This window comes from Helianthus annuus, chromosome 11 (genome assembly GCF_002127325.2).
Source record: "Helianthus annuus cultivar XRQ/B chromosome 11, HanXRQr2.0-SUNRISE, whole genome shotgun sequence".
Classification (NCBI taxonomy): Eukaryota; Viridiplantae; Streptophyta; class Magnoliopsida; order Asterales; family Asteraceae; genus Helianthus; species Helianthus annuus.
The window spans coordinates 177,113,284-177,130,591 of record NC_035443.2 but is presented as its reverse complement, the minus strand read 5'-3'; the positions used below and the strand labels follow the sequence as shown (position 1 = coordinate 177,130,591).

The 17,308-nt window shown below is 35.6% G+C and overlaps 1 protein-coding gene across 1 annotated transcript; it reads right to left on the bottom strand.

Annotated features, from left to right (window-relative positions):
• Positions 1–12,325: 12,325 nt before the first annotated feature.
• LOC110888869 lies at positions 12,326–15,408 on the bottom strand. Its single transcript, XM_022136369.1, has 5 exons — positions 15,251–15,408; positions 14,539–15,028; positions 14,227–14,457; positions 13,558–13,818; positions 12,326–12,379 (listed from the first exon to the last, which is right to left on the bottom strand). Exons 1-5 carry the CDS (start codon positions 15,406–15,408, stop codon positions 12,326–12,328), a joined length of 1,194 nt encoding a protein of 397 aa, XP_021992061.1.
• Between the last annotated feature and the right edge of the window lie 1,900 nt (positions 15,409–17,308).

Below are 17,308 nucleotides of genomic sequence, written 5' to 3'. Positions count from 1 at the left end.
AAAAACTGAAATTTAGAGGAATATTGTAATATTTTCGGCATAGTCGAGTTTTTCACAGATAAAAGAGGACTGAATTGCTCAGTTTGAGGGGGAATTCAGTGATAGAGACGTCAAAATTTGCAAAAATAAGGGGGAATACAAATTTCAATGTCCTATGTTGAAATTCTGGCATTATTGAAATTTGTGACACTACAACACTATTCGGGTAGTTACGACTTCAGATTGTCAGGGGAAATGTGAATCTGATCGTGGATGATAGCTTCTATGATCTAGATTATCCGAGGAGATGAGTCTGATTGTGGACGAATGCTTCAGAGATCGGATTACATTACGAGATGATTTGTCTTCCGATGAAGATTTGCTGATTATGGAGAATACCGTTTACACGGATCTATCATTCTTTTGGTGTGTTATCGTTGATCACGGTAAACGAGATATCAGATTTTCAGGGGGAATCACGGATTTGAAGTTAACCGGTGGGGTATTTGAAGTTTCTATCAATTGCCGGTTGAGTTTTTATACATTCTTAGATCGAGCAGGCGGAATGCGAGATCGTGGTGCTTACAGGTCATATCAAAAACTGAGCTCGGATGCGCTTAAAGTTGAAATAGAGTATGCTGCATTGATTAGTTTCAAGTTGGTGATTGTTGGTGAAGGTTGCAGTTTAGCAAATCAGAGGAGAGTCGTGAGCTGTGCAAAAGACCTAAAGATTCATTCCAAGGGGAATTAGAACTTTATATTGACAAAAGCAAACCCGAATCATAAATCAAGGGGGAATCTATTGTAAGATTTCAAGATGCCTGATTGATGTTGCAGAAACGTTGAAGTTGCAGCATATTCAAACACGGCTCAAGGTTCTTAAAGAATTAAAGACGGTTCAACAGTGACAGCCGAGGGGAAATCTGTTGGTGCATATTTCGGACGTCTGACACTGTGCGAATAGTTAGACGGAGCGTGTGTTGAATATTGTATAGAATAGGAGAAAGTTGGACACGGTTTTATAAATGTCAAGGTCCATCCGGACGGATGGACATAGTAGGCAGTTGTCTATAAATAGGGACTTGGGGTTCCCATTTGGACAAGCTTTTGGTCCCTGAGGGGAAATGCTGTCCAACTGGTCTCGTGGGGTTCCCAATTGACTGCTCGGTGTCGTGTCTATCTTCTACTCTTTTCTTAGTTGTAATAAACGCACCAGACACGTCGGATCGGGACTGAGGCTCCGTCAAACTCGCCGGTTCTTGGATTAGCGAATCCGTTAAACTTGTAATCAAAATGAATTTCTATTCTGACACAAATGCATGAACCAACGGTGTAATTTTCTCATTTGAATTTTATACTAAAAAATCTATATCTATATCTATATCTATATCTATATCTATATCTATATCTATATCTATATCTATATCTATATCTATATCTATATCTATATCTATATCTATATCTATATCTATATCTATATCTATATCTATAGTATAATAAAAGAAAATGGTGAGAGACATTTGTCACAATTGTAATGTAAGTCATCTACATTTTGGTTTTCCCATCTCTCTCCTACTTAATTATGAATTACTATTATTTAATTATATTGATAGTTGTTATATTTTCATTAACAAGTGAATCTAATATGAAAGTAATTATAAAATTTCTAAATAACGTTATTTTGTTGATTAAAAACTTATATTTAGATCTATAAATATCAACAAATTCAAAGTTATGTTTGTTAAAATATTATAAAAAAGAAAGAATAATGACTCTAAGTGTTTTTCTCTGGGTTAGCTCTAAAAATTTGAAGTATTTAATGTGGTTAGATGATTTGAATGATAAAAATGTCATTTAATAAAAAATAGGCGGCATTAGGACATCCAAATGTTAGCCCTTAATTTTTTTATACGTATCAATCTACCTATTATACTAAAAAAATACACTTAATGCCACATGTTCTTTTTCTTAAACCATTTTTATTTGATGTGGCATCTCTCTTTGAGGAGATAATTGGTACATGGGCGGCAAAATCATTTCCCCTCTCTCCTCATTATCTTTCTTCTCCTTATTTCAAGACAGATCCGATTTTGAAATCGTTTCTTAAAAAAAAAAAAAAAACTTCTCCAACACTATTCATCTTATTCTATGATTCATCTTATCCTCCAATTCATCACCATCTTCTACTGAACACTGGCAATCATAATCGATGAAGGAAACGTGGGGCAGCGGTGGTGCAGATCTGGCCAGAATTCACAAACCGAAATTAAGGTTCTCACACCATCAAAAGGGTTCTCAAAATTGATTCGTTAACAAATCTAATCTGCATCCATGGCTAGCCAGAGCATCCATGGCTATCTTCTTGAAGTCACAGGTACGACAATTACTTCGTTATTTCTCCATGGCGAGTCAGAGCATTACCCAGATACATGACCTAATTTCTTTATTTAAATCTAATATTTGCGTGATTTGATCAGATACATGAATTAATTTCTGTATTTCCCCCAATTGATGTGCGTTTTGTTCAGATAAATGTCCTAATTTCATTTTTTTCGAATGGAAGAATTTCACTTGGTGATGTTTTTTCTTTCTACCACACAACTTCGTTTTGAAGAAGAGCTAAAGGATCAGGTGAGTTTACACATTTTTTTTATGTCAAACCATCATTTTATCATATATTTTTTAAAAGATATGTTAGTTAAGTTTGATATGCCTTATCCTCTAATTGATGATATGCGGATTTTTGAGAAATTACTAGCATACATGCATGTGTGAAAGAGATTGAAGTTGAATAATCGATCTAGCTGCTCAATTTAGGTATTGTACTTTGATATGTGAGATATCAAATTCTTAGAATAAGGGGATATTTGTTGATGTAGATGGAAAGAATTGGCTAGATGAATTTTAATCCAGAATATATGGTTAGACGAATAGATGGAAAGAATTGCATAGTTACCGGAACTAATTCTGGAATCAGTTATGCCACTGTGTAAGGTCTTGCATCGAGGTATTTTATCTTATTAAAAAGTTGTAATTTTTCTTAATAATCTAATATTGACAAAAATGGATTTTTAATAACACTGACAAGAGAGTATTATGTTTGAATTTGAGAGTCTAATGTTCGATTAATTTTCTTGGACAGACAGTATTTTGCATGGATTCTCAAATGTTTCATTTTTTTATTGTTTTGAATATGATACCAGAGGAGAAACTATATACATGGTTTGTCAAAATAAGGCAAGAGGGGAAGAAGCGGTCTCTCAAATTCAGTCGAGCACCGGTAACCAAACCAAAATGTTCACTTGGAGGTACGGTTTTCGGCTTTTTCTTTATCTTTATGGTACTCACGCATCGTAAGGAGTCTACTTTTGGCTTTAAGCCTGGAATGGATTATTAGATGTAAATATTGTTACTTTAGGACATAAAGACTAGATATTAGATGTGACTAGATTGGTAAGGAATTTGTGTTGGAATCGATTTCTTTTCAATACGGGTCGGTTGATTTGACCCACTAACATAACTTAACATAACAAAACTATGAGTTCAGAATTCACGCGAATGAGGAGGAACTCGATATGGAAGGAACACTCAAACATGGTGTAATGGTCTACCCGACCTGTTACAAGTTCTAAACTGGGCTGAACCATAAAAACATCAAAACTGTAAGGTCGAGTTTGCTACGTGTTATCTAAATACTTTGCCACATTCTACTTGCTTTCACTCCACGTGTGTATATCTTAGGAAAGAGAGAAACAAATTTGTTGCCAACTAGATGTCTTTCTTCGGATTTTTGTTCTGCAACTTCATCACTATTGAGATTAGAGACAGAGATCTGGAACATCTCTGCTCCCTACAGTTCCGTCGACGATGATATCTCGGCCAGCTTAGAGCTGGGATCATAGCCTAAAGAGAGGGTTTACGTCTTTCTTCGCTTCATCATTCAGGATTTCATTGGTTCGTTGCCCATTATTCTTTGGTTACGTGTTCGTTCTTTTTTTGTAGAGCCCTAACGGTATTTACCTTTGTTTGGTTCATGGTTTCTGTTTGCAGCAATGGTGGCTTTCAATTGATTTTTTTTGGCTAAAAATTGCAGATTCCCATGATTAATTTCAAGGGTACGTTTGTTTATAGTTTATACATCATATAATGCTTACCTTTTTGTTATGTATGTATGCATATATCAAAATATGTGATGTATATGGGATTTGAAAATAATATTAGGGGTTCTGGGCTTACTTCTGTGTGCTTTTGGTTTACATTGACCTGTAATACTTCATGTCATGGGTAAGCTTTACTTCTTCCGTAAGGAGTAGGGCGAGTATCGTGTTGTCAAAAGATACGTGGTTCATGAGATTTAATTTAATTTTGTTCAAGATTTTACTGTACAATGTATAAAGAACCTAGAAGTTGTTTGTTTATACACCTTTACGGCTGTGATGTTGCTCTGACATTTGGCGTGGCAACTTATGTTGCAGCCATGTCAGATCTGAGCCTTTTAGATTTTTGACTCGATGATAGAAGCTTATGGTCCATTAATACATCAAACTGCAACATCCTCTCTTTAACTTTATATCATGTTCATATATCAATCTCTACACAATATATTAGATGGCATGCCTGAGGATACAAGAACAATTGTAATTAATAATTACAGTTTTGATGAGACCTATTCCTAATTTAGCATTGTTACTGGTTTAAGTCATCTTCATTGTGTGGCAGGTTAAATGGAAGGACTTAATAAATTCACCATAAATCTTCTTTCAGCTAGCTATAACTGGTAAAGCTTATTGTGCTTTTGCCAGGTTGACTTAGGAGCTTCTAAGGCGTTGTTTGAGATATAAAGATTGTAAAAAGGTAACCCAGTTTGACCTACCCGTTGATAAGTAAATAGCTGATATCGGTCTTTACTATTTTGATTTACTTTTTTAAGTTTTTTGTTCAACTGATTTACTCTGCTTATGTTTTAGATATGTTGGTTCCTATGTAAAAGCATATGCTTTCACTCCCAGTAGATATACCCAATCTTTTTGCTAATAAATATCATAATTTTGTTAAGGCATGACCGCATGAGTAATCTACTGTCTCCAATATTATTTGAAGGATGAATCAGAAGCATTCTGGTGTTTTGTTTCTCTATTGGAACGACTTGGGCCAAATTCAACCATGATCAGATTGGCATGCACTCTCAACTGTTTGCACTGTCCAAGGTCCTTTCTCTATCTCTCCCTCCCACTGTGTGTGTGTTTTTTATTAGCACATTTACATCGTATGTCACATGCATTGTTTGTCAAAACAAGAAGATAGAGGTGATTGTTTTGACCTCAATTTGGGTAAAAAATATTATTTTTAGCTAAAACAACAATGAATGAAATGAATTGAAAATCACCTGAAGTCATTCAAAGTGCATAAAAAGTACACGAATAGCCCGCATGATTTATTAAAATTTTGGATTTGGTCCATAGCTTTTCAAAAGTACACGTATGGTCCTTGTGGTTTGTACTTTGTAACGCATTTAGTCCCCACCTTTTTGTAAAAGTACATAGATGGTCTCTGTGGTTTGCACTTTGTAACGCATTTAGTCCCTAACTTGGACCTGCTAAAACCTTTAGATTTGTTGGTTGCGGACTAAATGCGTTACAAAGTGCAAACCATAGGGACCATCCATGTACTTTTGGAAATGTAGGGACCAAATCTAAATTTTTGATAAACCACATGGACCATCTGTGCACTTTACTCTGAGGTTTATTTCTGTAATACTGTAGTTATTCTGTTTTTTCATGGTAGTTATATAAACGGAATTTAAAAAAAGAAAGAGACTATTTGTGGGTCGGCCCGACCCGACCCACACTATGAACTTAAGGGATGGTGTTGGATCTGGTTATAGAAATCCATCTCATTCATGTTACCACTACATCTATCATTAAACTCATACCCATCTATTGCCCGCCTACTTAAATTACGTTGACTGATGGACATTTCTTATTTGTTCGTCTTCAGTTCCAGCCTCTATTGGTGCCAACACATGGGTAGTTAGCGGTTTTGGGTATCACACAACCTAAACAACAAAGTTTTTTTTACAAGAAATTATCTTATTTAGCCTATTTGGTGAAGGTGACTAAATGGTTGGTTTAGTAATGAGTCAAAACCGTTAATTATCAAGTGCGAGCCAGAACGTGTTAGGCCAACCTACAATCACTCAATTTCTTTGAAATCTAAAATTTATAATATGCAAAATATAACTTAACAAAATATAATTTATAATTAAAATTTATTAAGTGCGGGTCAGAACGTGTTGGGCCAACCTACAATCACTCTTTTTATCCATTTCTTTGAAATCTAAATTTATAATATGCAAAATATAACTTACAAAATCTTTCTCAGTCTGTGAGAATTTGAACGACACTTCTTATGGCTTCCGGTCTGTTTGACCCATTTGACATGTTTACTTTTTATTTCAAGCTTTTAGCTTAATCCACTTGATATGTCAGATGTAAGCAAGTTAGCCTTTCTTGCTAGGTGTTTATTTGGTTTTGAAGAACCGTTGAAGGTCTGAGCCACTTGCACATTTAATTGGCTGATGGTATATGCGAAATTCATGGTCAGCTTTAGTAAGATCGACTTTTGCACTAAAATAATTCATACGGCTGAATAATGCAAACTACTACAATAGTTCCCCACAATATCATTAGTGATTCAGACAAGGTTAAACCAAAAACGCATCATATTAATCCAGCACATACTTATATCTATGAGATTTGACCCGAAGCGATTTGACGCTCACCCAACCAGCTCTTACAACATATGTAAAAATTGGCAGTACCTCATGGGTTAATAACGGCAGACCAAAAGCTATTGGTAAGCTACAAATACCACTTAAGCATTCATCTAAACAATAAAAAATGGTAAGTTTATGCAGTTATCCAGTACAGTAGTTTGTTGCTTTGTAATGAGAACTAATACACTTTCATGAATTTGATTATGCAGGGTACGAGCTTTGTAATGAGAACTAATACACTTTCATGAATTTGATTATGCGGGTACGAGAGCAAATGAACCAGATGTAGCCGATTACATTCGTTGAACCATATGTAATAACTTGCTGAGTTTAATCATTCTTTGTAGGTTATATCTAAGTTTTTTACTTCAAAACTGAGCAATTTATATGTGAAGGAAAAAGCTATTATTACGGATGGGCAAATGATACCGGTTCGGAACCGGTACCGAATTTTCAGAGCCGACTCGATTTTCGGTAATGACATTTTACGTTTTCGGTATCGGTTCAGTACCGGTATTTACCATATAACGCTCCGCTCCGTACTGGTACCCATTTTTTGGGATTTTCGGTACCGGTTGGTACCGAGCTTATCCCGTGCTTTATTGTGTTGTGTATTCAAGTAGTAGTACAACTAATGATGGTGTTTGAATGTTTCGTATTCAAAGGAATGTTGCGAAAGTCTTTGATTAATGTTTCCAATGGATTTCAAGTAGTAGTACCGCTAGGCGAATCGTTAAATTTAGGCGTATATTGTGAGACCAAAAGCAACCAACAAGCAACCATAGTTTGGTGCATTGTCTACACGATAAAGGTTCGATATTACGTTTTAAAAATTATCTTTTTGGGCCGTGTTATAATTAACCGAAAATATTGACACCTTTTCTTATTGCAGTTGGTCACAACTTCTGTACAACCTTTCTCTTCCAATGTAAGCGTACATTTTTTGGCTCTCCAACTTTCACTAAAGTGGCATTTTAATAACACTTTAATATGTTGCATTTTGTAGATTAAATGGATATGTCTTACTACTCCTAGGCGCCTCGTGACCGTGCTAGGGGGATTCTCTTGCTCCATGTGACACGCAACTTATTTTTTGTAATATCTTAGCTCTGAGAAGTTGGCCTTTTGCTTTGTTAAGGCGTTTGATATGTAGTTAACTGAGATTATATCGGGACTTAATGCTTTAACAAGCTTTGTTTTTCAAAGGACCAGGCCTAAACAAGTTGGCTTAGCAGTTATGACTAGATCCATTTTTGTCTATATCCTTTCTAGATGTTCTTAGTAAGGGTGCAATATCAACATTTTTTTCTTTTTAAATCTTAAAATATTTTAGTTCTTTTTTACATATATTTTTTTATATATTCTATACTATCTTAAAAGACAAAGTCGGTGTGGTTTCCCATTGGCTTTGCCTCCTGGTCCCTGCTTTTGATTTTGCACTTTGATCTTTTTAGTTTTGTTTTTTTTTTTTTCGTCCTTTTCTGGGTAATACACTAATCCTCATTTATTACACCAGCATTCTTTCTCTATTCAACCACCACCGCAAACCACCATCATAGATCCATCTCTCTACATAACGACCATCACAACACTGCCGCCGCGCCAACATCACATAATCATCTCCTTCACTTTCTATATTTCACTATAAAAAATCAACTCCTCTCTCTTGATCCATTTCCATTCATTCTTTGCTTCCCCCTTTAAATCATGAGATCCCCAATTGCTAATAATAAAACGAAGCGGTAATAGGAGGTCCCGATTGTTAAATAGAAACGGAACTTTAATTAAACGCCAACAAACTAAAACGACTACCGATGGCTTACTCATAAATATGACTCGCGCTCGTGATCTGAACCGAAGATATCTGGATTTGAACGGGACCTAAAACCTTGATGTCGTCATCGGAACCCTAGAATCGCCTTTGTCGGTTAGGTGGTTTTGTTGTGGTGGCGGTGACGGTGGCAGTGGTGGTTTTTGTGATGGCGGTGTTGTGTTCGGAGACGGCAACAGGTAAGAAGGTTGTGTTATGGGGTCGTGGCAGTGTTATGACCATCCGCTCTTAAATCGGGAAGGAGACTAAGATACAACATCTCCTATGTGATCATAGGTTTGTTTCATGTACTCATTTATCTATACTTTTTAATTTCAGTATCATTTTTATAGGTTTATATTGAAAATTCCTTTCATTACAAAGTTCATCTCAATGCCAGTAGATATTATATGTTTGTGTTAAGCCACCCGCGAAACTCACGGGTTCTTAAACTAGTATTTCTATATATACAAGGCCATGGGGTGTACTTTAATATTCGGGGTGTTAATGGTGACAAGACATGTGGCAAACCACTCCTTTGTGTTAAGGGGTATGAAATGGGTTATCTGTTACAGATGTTAAGATATTGAATAAACTATTCTTTTATTTTTTAAACCAAAAACCACTAAAAATTAGATGAAGTTGATGGGATTAAACAATTTCCATGGAGTAAGCGATAGCGAAACTTTGCTTAATAAACAGTTGAAACTGACTGAACTGTTTAAACTGAAGCAAGTCAGTCGGTACAGTGATCAGTTGATTGTTCGCTTTTGGCAGTTTGGAGCCTGGAACCTGTTAGAACCGGCCATTTAACGTTTATTATTTTTTATGTTTTTTTAATTTTATTTCTGGAATCACAGTTATTACCATCATGAGTCTTCTTTATAGTTTTAATTTTTTAGTAATGAACTGACCATTTAATGTTTATTATTTTTTATGTTTTTTTTTTCATTTTTGGAATACACAGGTACAACCATCATGAGCCTTCTTAATTGTTTTAAATTTTTTAATACAAACAAATGATTATGAAAAGAAAATAATAAAAAGGTTGGTTCCAACTGCCGAAATGAAACCCCCCCCCCCCAATTCCAACCAACGCGTAGCAAGTGTTCAGCCTAGAATTTCCGTCAAAACCGGCTCATGAACACCCCTGGTTGCTAAAATGTGGAAAAAGTGGAAAATTTATATCTATATCTTCTAGGTCTTGTGTATATCGTAATGAATCGATGTATGCTCTGTTACAATTTGTACCTCCTCATCAAGCAAGAAAAATTCATCAAGCATTGGAAGCAAAAGGATTGCCAGTTGTTGTTTTAGTGGAGTATGAAGGGGAGCAGCATGGTTTTCGTAAGGTTAGAAATATATAAAATGTTTTTGTTTTTTTTATTTAATTTTCTCGTAAAAGTAAGTTGGTTACTCTAATATGTGTGCAGGCCGAAATCACTAAATTCACACTTGAACAACAAATGGTGTTTTTTGCACGTTTAGTGGGACACTTTAAGGTTGCAGACGAAATCGTTCCCATCAAGATTGATAATTTCGAACTAAGAAGTATGTATTTTTATATCTTTTCGCACTTCACTAGCTTAGAGGTGACATTTTTGGCCTATTTTCCTAAATTGGTTCTGTGAGCGCGTTGTAGGATCGTTTAAGACTCGGAAACGATTGCGAACCAATACGTGTGACGTGCGGAATCCGTACACGTACTTGGACCGAACACAAGAACGTATATAATCTGTATATAATCTGTGATTCTATAGAAAGATATGAAATGGTACAATCACGTGAATCACCTTTTGCACTTTCTCTCTTTACTTTCTCTCTCTATGCTCCAAGCTCTCCAAGATGCAAAAGTAGCAAAAGTTCTAAATCTAACGCATAAGCCTCCTATTTATAGGCAAAGGCTATAAGGAAAGTTTTCCCTATTTACAGTAATGCCACCTTGCCCTTTTCCTTACATTAAGCATTATAAAACCTTGTTTTCTTCTATATTCTGCTACGAATCATATTGACGGAGGCGATAGACATAAATGCACTCACAGACTCCCCCTTGGATATTGCCGCAGTCAATCTCGTAACGTCTTGTCTTTCTCTCCCTCTTTGAGTCTTCTTGAAGCTTTAACATATCTTCAGTAACACAGACTCCCTCTTGCTCGAATAGAATCCCCGTGGATCTGTCTTCAACTTTAGCTCCCCCTTTCGGTATAGTCTTTCTTCAGGCTCCCCCTTTCGTCAAGCTTCCGTGCTTTTGGGATCGACACCTGGCATTCCGGATACAAGCTCCCCCTTGCGTCGAGCTCGTGTTCAGACTCCCCATTAGACTCGGCTATCGGGATCGTAATCTAGCTCTTTACAACAGATTTTAACAATCCAAAATCCTCACGAATTATCATCCAAGTCCAAATTAATGACCTTGGAGATATCACAAACTATTTTTTTTTTTTTTTTGATGAAAAAATTCAAGTTTCAAATTAATGAACTTGTTTATTTTCAGAAACACGATGAGCATACTTAGATTTTGAAACTCGGCTTTTAGACATTGGTTGTCGAAAATAAAGCACAAATCAAAATCTTTTTTGTTTGAGATCATATTTACAGACAATATTTTTGTTTGAGATCGCGTCAGAGGATCATATCAGATCAGTTTATGACGAATCACTAGCACCGTTGAGCTTTAAACACTTTAAGTTCTAAACGATTCACTTAAATTGTCAGTATAGTATACTGATCCACTTAAATTTTCACACAAACTTCAACTGATTCGAGAGATGAGATTAGTGTTTTAAGGACTTAACTTATTCGTGTGTCCCACCTCAGAATATACTCCCGTACCAATATTCCCTAGATTCAGTCTTATATGTGAGCATATAAGACTTTAGGGGTGTTCCCTTTGGTAATCTTCTTTACAACGGTACTTGAATTACATCATTCGATATTTTTCAAGCGCGTAAAGTATTATACGAGGTCTAGGCCATTGCTTCCGCAATATCAGAAGACCAGGTATAATACCCCAAACAGTATAAAGACCTAGTATCTCAGAATCAAGCAATCTCTCAAACAAGATTTCGGGGGTTACCCATATATCCGAGAGATGTTCCCCACGAGATAAGTAAGTATTTGATATTTAGGTTTATATCTCGAAAACAATCTACTAAGCGTGTAAAAACCTACTTGCATATCATCAGTGAGACCGTTGATCACATTTAACATTCCAATTCTTTAGCGTACTGTGACTCTACTGACGTACTATCATTTCCTCTTTTTACACAAATCTCTTTTTGATTTTATCATGTTTTTGGCCTTTTCAAATTTTCTAATGTTTTTGGATTTTCTGGCAACGCTTTACTCCCCTTAAAATTCAAAACATTTAAAGAAAATTTGATAACCGATATGGATAGCTTTGTCTCGCCATCCATTTCTGCTTCTCATGCTCTGTTTTGCAGAAAATATACCCCCATGATTTACTACACATTGATATTTTACAGTTTGAAAACCATTTTTCAATCTTGTCAAATTAATCATGTTTGTTCAGCCGTGAGGATTTCGGCGTATTCACTTAACATATTTATGAAAAAAAAAATTGATTTCTGACAAATTTAAAAACAAACATATTTTTTATTTTTCAAATTTTTGACAAAATAAAAACATATTTTTGGTTTTTAAATTTTTCAATTTTTTTAGGGTTTTGGAATATGGTTTATTTATGTACAAAAATGAATAAACTCCCTGATTCAGTTGCAGGGTTTAGCAGTCTCCTCCTCTTATGCCAGGCTGCTCCGAGACTCCTCTAGATGACATTCAGATTTCTTGAGCACCTGCACATTCAATGTATTCAATTACTTGAACAAGTTAGCCCAAGTCTGTTTGACCTTAGGCATTTCAACACAATATACTTCATTCAATTTCGGAAATTTTTTTTCATTTGGAACAAACAACTTTTCATCTTTTACTTCATCCTTTTTGATTGAATCAGTTTTCTGTTCAGAACTAGGTTGTGTCTTAACCACCCAGCTTTGTCCTTTTGAAGCACTTCTTTTGTAAAAATGTGAATCATTTCGAGTGTTTTGATTTTCAACAACTTTTGTTTTCCAAAACTGATTTGGTTTCGTTGCATCGACAATTGTTTTCCAACTTTGTGTTGTTCTAAATCTGGGTATGGGAGACTTCCAGGTTTGTCTTGAATCGAACCTATTCGGTTTTGATTTCCAAGTTTGATTCGAAGCAAACTTGTTTGTATTGTACCTCCAAGTTTGTTTTGAATCAAATCTGGTTGACCTTTGTTTCACATCCTCATATTTCTGTTCATCATCAGACTTCTTTTTCGTCTCAACACCAACAGGTTTCAGATTTGGACACTTGCGTGCAAGATGTCCAGTTTGATCACATTTAAAACATGTTCTCTTGGACATATCTTTGACCTGTTGTTGTTGCTTTTTCAGAGCGTAGAACTCTTCATTAGACTGTCGCCTAAATTGGAGTTCTATCTCTTCTTCGGAACTTTTCCCATGAACAAAATTCATCTTTTTCTGATAGTTTGGCGTTTCATTTCTTTTCCAAATTTGTTTCTTTTTATAACCCAACCCAGCCTTCATGTTTTTCTTTTTGTAACTAGGTTTGTTATAAAAAGTTTTATGACTTTTTCCAGCAAACTTTGCAATCTCAGATTTTTCAATTTCAATCAATATGAACACTTTGTCAATCTTTTCTGAAATCACATTCTGAATCGGGACTTCAAGATCTGAGAATAGTTTGTCCGATCCAATCATGGTATAGACCAATCATTTTGAATCATCATTCGCATTTTTCCAGATTTTGAGTTTTTCAGATAACCTTCATGAAAACTACCTTCATTTTCATCCTGTGATTCAGATTTACCTGTATCAACCGGCTTTTCTTTCAAAACACTTTCAATGACCTTACCTACCCCCTCTGAATCATTAGAATCATCAAATTTGGAATAGGTTACGTCAATGTTATCTGGAAATTGATCAACCATGTTGAAAGCTTTTTCCACCTTTTCGTCATCATAGAATGTGAATTTGTCCTCAAACAGTGGTAGAACCTGATGATACTCTGAGCCAATACCTTTCTTGTTTTGCTCAGAATCTCTACCATTCGGTTTTAGATTGAAAATGCGTTCAAGAACATATGATGAAGCGTGATAACTGTGTAACTTGTTGTTATCTTGTTCTAAATCAGCTATTTTACGCTTTATCTTAGCAACATCTTCAATGTAAGAATTTACAACTTGTTGCTTTATTTCATATTATTGCTTAAGCGTATCAGATGTTTCAGAACAATGTTTCAATCTCGATTGAACAAGTTTCATTTGACTCTTCACGTCTTCGTATGATTCTTTTGTTATGTGATATGCAAATTTTATTGAATCATACTCCTTTTTCATTTCTTGAAAAGAATTTTCTTTTTGCAAACATTCTTCTGTCATTTTTGAAACCTTTTCTTTCAAAATCTCATTTTCTTTTTCTAAACTCTTGCATTTTTTTGTTAGCTTTTCATCATTATCTTTTAAAACCTTTTTGTTTTCTAACATTTCCTTGCATTTTTCTTAGAAAACTTTTTCGGTTTTAGTGAATTCAATGTCTCTTTTTCTGAATTTTTTTATCTTTTTGTTTAAGACTTCAGAATCAGTTGAAGTATTTACCTTAGTGATTGGTACTTCGGCTTTCTCTTCAGTCTGCTTCTGATCTGCTTCTTTCTTTTGTTTTTCCATAGCAACATCATCAGCATCGATCACTTCAACTAAACTTTCAAGTTTCTTATCAGCTTCTTCTTTCTTCTTCAGATCTTCTTCATTCTGCTGTTTTTCAGTAACAGCTTCTTCACCAACTGCTTCTTCTTCCTTTTCACATTCACTCTTCTGCTCCTCAGCAACCTTCTTCAAATCATCCACCAAACTTTCAACATTCTTCTTCTTCCTCTCTTCATCTCTCTGTCTTAGACTCGCTGTCATGACATCTCTCATGATTTTATCCCGTTTTTTCTCATAATGTTTATCTTTCGCAACATTTGAATAGTACTCGTCGGATAGATGGATTACTGCAAGAACGTCATCAAACACCACTTCCTTTTGATGGACAACTGGTTCTCCTTTGCTGTTGACATAACATTCTCGTTTCTTGTCATACTTTCCATAATTCTTCGCTTCTTCATATTCTTTCTCCATCTCTTCAATTCGATACCTAACAATACATCTCTCTTTGTATGTCTTCTCTTTTAGAATCTCTTCTTTTGTTTTCTCTTTCACAACAGCAACAAATGCACTATGTTTATTCGTTGATTCGGTTTTGCCATGTGCTGTGAACGTGTAACCGACAGCATCCTCTTCTGGAAGAACTTTACTCCAGTCATACCCTTCATCATCTTGGATCACAACACATGCTCTTGACTTCTCTTTCTCAAAATTATCTTCAATTTGTTTCAACCTTGGTGATTCCTCTCTGCTCCTGTGATAGATCGCTTTTTTATAGTAATCATCTTTAAACGGATTAGCAGTTTCTTCAACAGTAGAGTTTTTGCATTCTCTTTTGAAATGACCCTTTTGCTTGCATTTGAAGCAGGTCACTTTTGATTTGTCGAATCCCAGCTTTGTTGATGGTCCACTGATTGATTGTCTGCCAGTAATTTCCATGAACCGCTAAGCTCTTCGAATGCAGCTTGCCAAACACCATCTCAGATCAATAAGTTCCATCCCTTCTGGATAGATCTGGTCGTAATCTTCCTTTGTTAGTTCGGAATTTCCAATTTTCCCAACTACCAGATCTTCGTATGATTCCAGAATTGATCCCAGAAAGCTCATTTGTTGTTTAGCAGCGTTGATGCTCATTGTCAGAGAATTTGTCAGCTTTAATGCGATGTCGAAGAGAATTTCTTTAGAGTTTGACGTTGTTGATGATGAATGATATCCTGGATTGTAGCTTGATGAGCTTTTCTATGAGTCTTTCATCTTTTCAACACTGTATGCAGTCTTTGGCGATTCACTAACTGTCACCGAAGGTACACAGCCCTTGTAGTAAAGACCGACATTCTGTTGATGCGAAGAACTGCTCATCTTGCTTTGCTTTTGCAGCTCAAGCTCATGACTTTCTATTTTTTTCTATCAAAACATCAAGAGTAATGGTATCATACAACACATCATTTTTCAATATAAACACAAACGTTTGCCACTGATCAGCTCGTGGTAACGCTTCAATGATTTTATCAATGGTTTCTTCACAGGTTTTTGTTATTCCAAACCTGTCGAGTTCAATTTTAAGGTGACAGAACCTTTCAATCATTTGTCTTACTGATTCACCTTTTATACCATCAAATAAATCAAATTCTTTTTTAAGTAAAGCTATTTTATTCTTTTTGATTTGTTTCCCACCCTCAGCTTTAACCAGTAACGCTTCCCACACTGATTTAGATGAGCCATCGTGATTAAGCAGTGCGAATATGTCATCTCTAATCGATTGCTAGATTAAGGCAATCATTCGTTGTTCATATGAGAAATTCTTTTTATCGTCAACGGATAAGCTTTTAAGTGGAATTTCTTCGTTTTTTATCATCGACTGGTCTACTGTATCCGAATTCCATGCAAAACCAGCTTTCGTGCGCATAAGCTTTGGCCCAGTTAATGAATCGTTCTTTCCACCACGTATAATCTTCAATACTGTCATGTTTTGGTGGTTTCAAATTGGTTCCATAAAAATTATCATGATTAATGTTTTCAGTCATTGCTTTCGATAAGCTTTTCGGTGTAACAGTCGATGTTTTGGAAGACTCGGACATGAATGCCTTGTAAAACATGTTGTAGAATTCTTCAGCCATGATGCTTTCTTGTATCGAACTTTGAATTTGCTCCTCGTTTATCACCTTGAATCACCTATAAGTACACAAACAAATAATTGATCAGTTTTTAAACAAACACACACTCAGATAGGATGTATATCCGTTCGGACGGGGTCAACAAAAAGTCAACAAGATGACACTGATCGGATGAGTTTTGGATTGGATGTGGTTTTATATATGAGTGGATCAGATGAGTTTTAATTGGGCTTTATATAAATGGAACAGATCACTTTGGAACGGATTGTGATCCGTTCAGAGGGCCCTTCGTCAAATAACAAATGTAATGGATCGGATCACTTTTCACTTCGATCAGATCACTTTGAACTTTGAACGGATGACAATCCATTAGTTGTCAACACATATATTGGATTTCACATGTAAACCTGAATTGTGATTGGACCGAGTTATCCACTCAATTGCTGACAATATCATTCAGTTCTAAATCCTATTGGGCCAACACTTTTATTTAGTCAACACTCACATGCAGATTCTTGCTACTTGAATGTAATCACATGGGACAATCATTTTAATTGAGTTATGGCCGACAAACAATTAAAAGGATTCTGAACCCACTAAATTCCTATTGGGCCGAAGACACTTAATAGCAGACTACAAAACAAAAATGGGCTGTCAATTGTTGTAAATGGCCAACAATAGTAATATATATCAAACTCTTATTGGGCCGCTATTGTTAAGGATCGGATGACTATTGATTTGGCTTTGTATGTCGATTGGATAAGTTTTGCGCTTCGATCGGATGTCAATCCGATTGCTGCAACCAAAACAACAAATAATCAAAATGTGCTAAGGCTCGGATGGTCATCCGATCGGATGGCCATCCGAGTGATGAACCTGAACATCAACAGCGAACAAGTTTAACATTTTCAGATAGAAAA

Coding starts and splice junctions, on each gene's coding strand:
- LOC110888869 (XM_022136369.1), bottom strand. CDS start 15,408: ATGAGCATCAACGCTGCTAAACAACAAATGAGCTTTCTGGGATCAATT. Junction 15,029..15,250: donor GAACTTATTGATCTGAGATG/GTGTTTGGCAAG, acceptor GATCTATCACAG/GAGCAGAGAGGAATCACCAA. Junction 13,819..14,226: donor CCGAAGTACCAATCACTAAG/GTAAATACTTCA, acceptor TATGAAATAAAG/CAACAAGTTGTAAATTCTTA.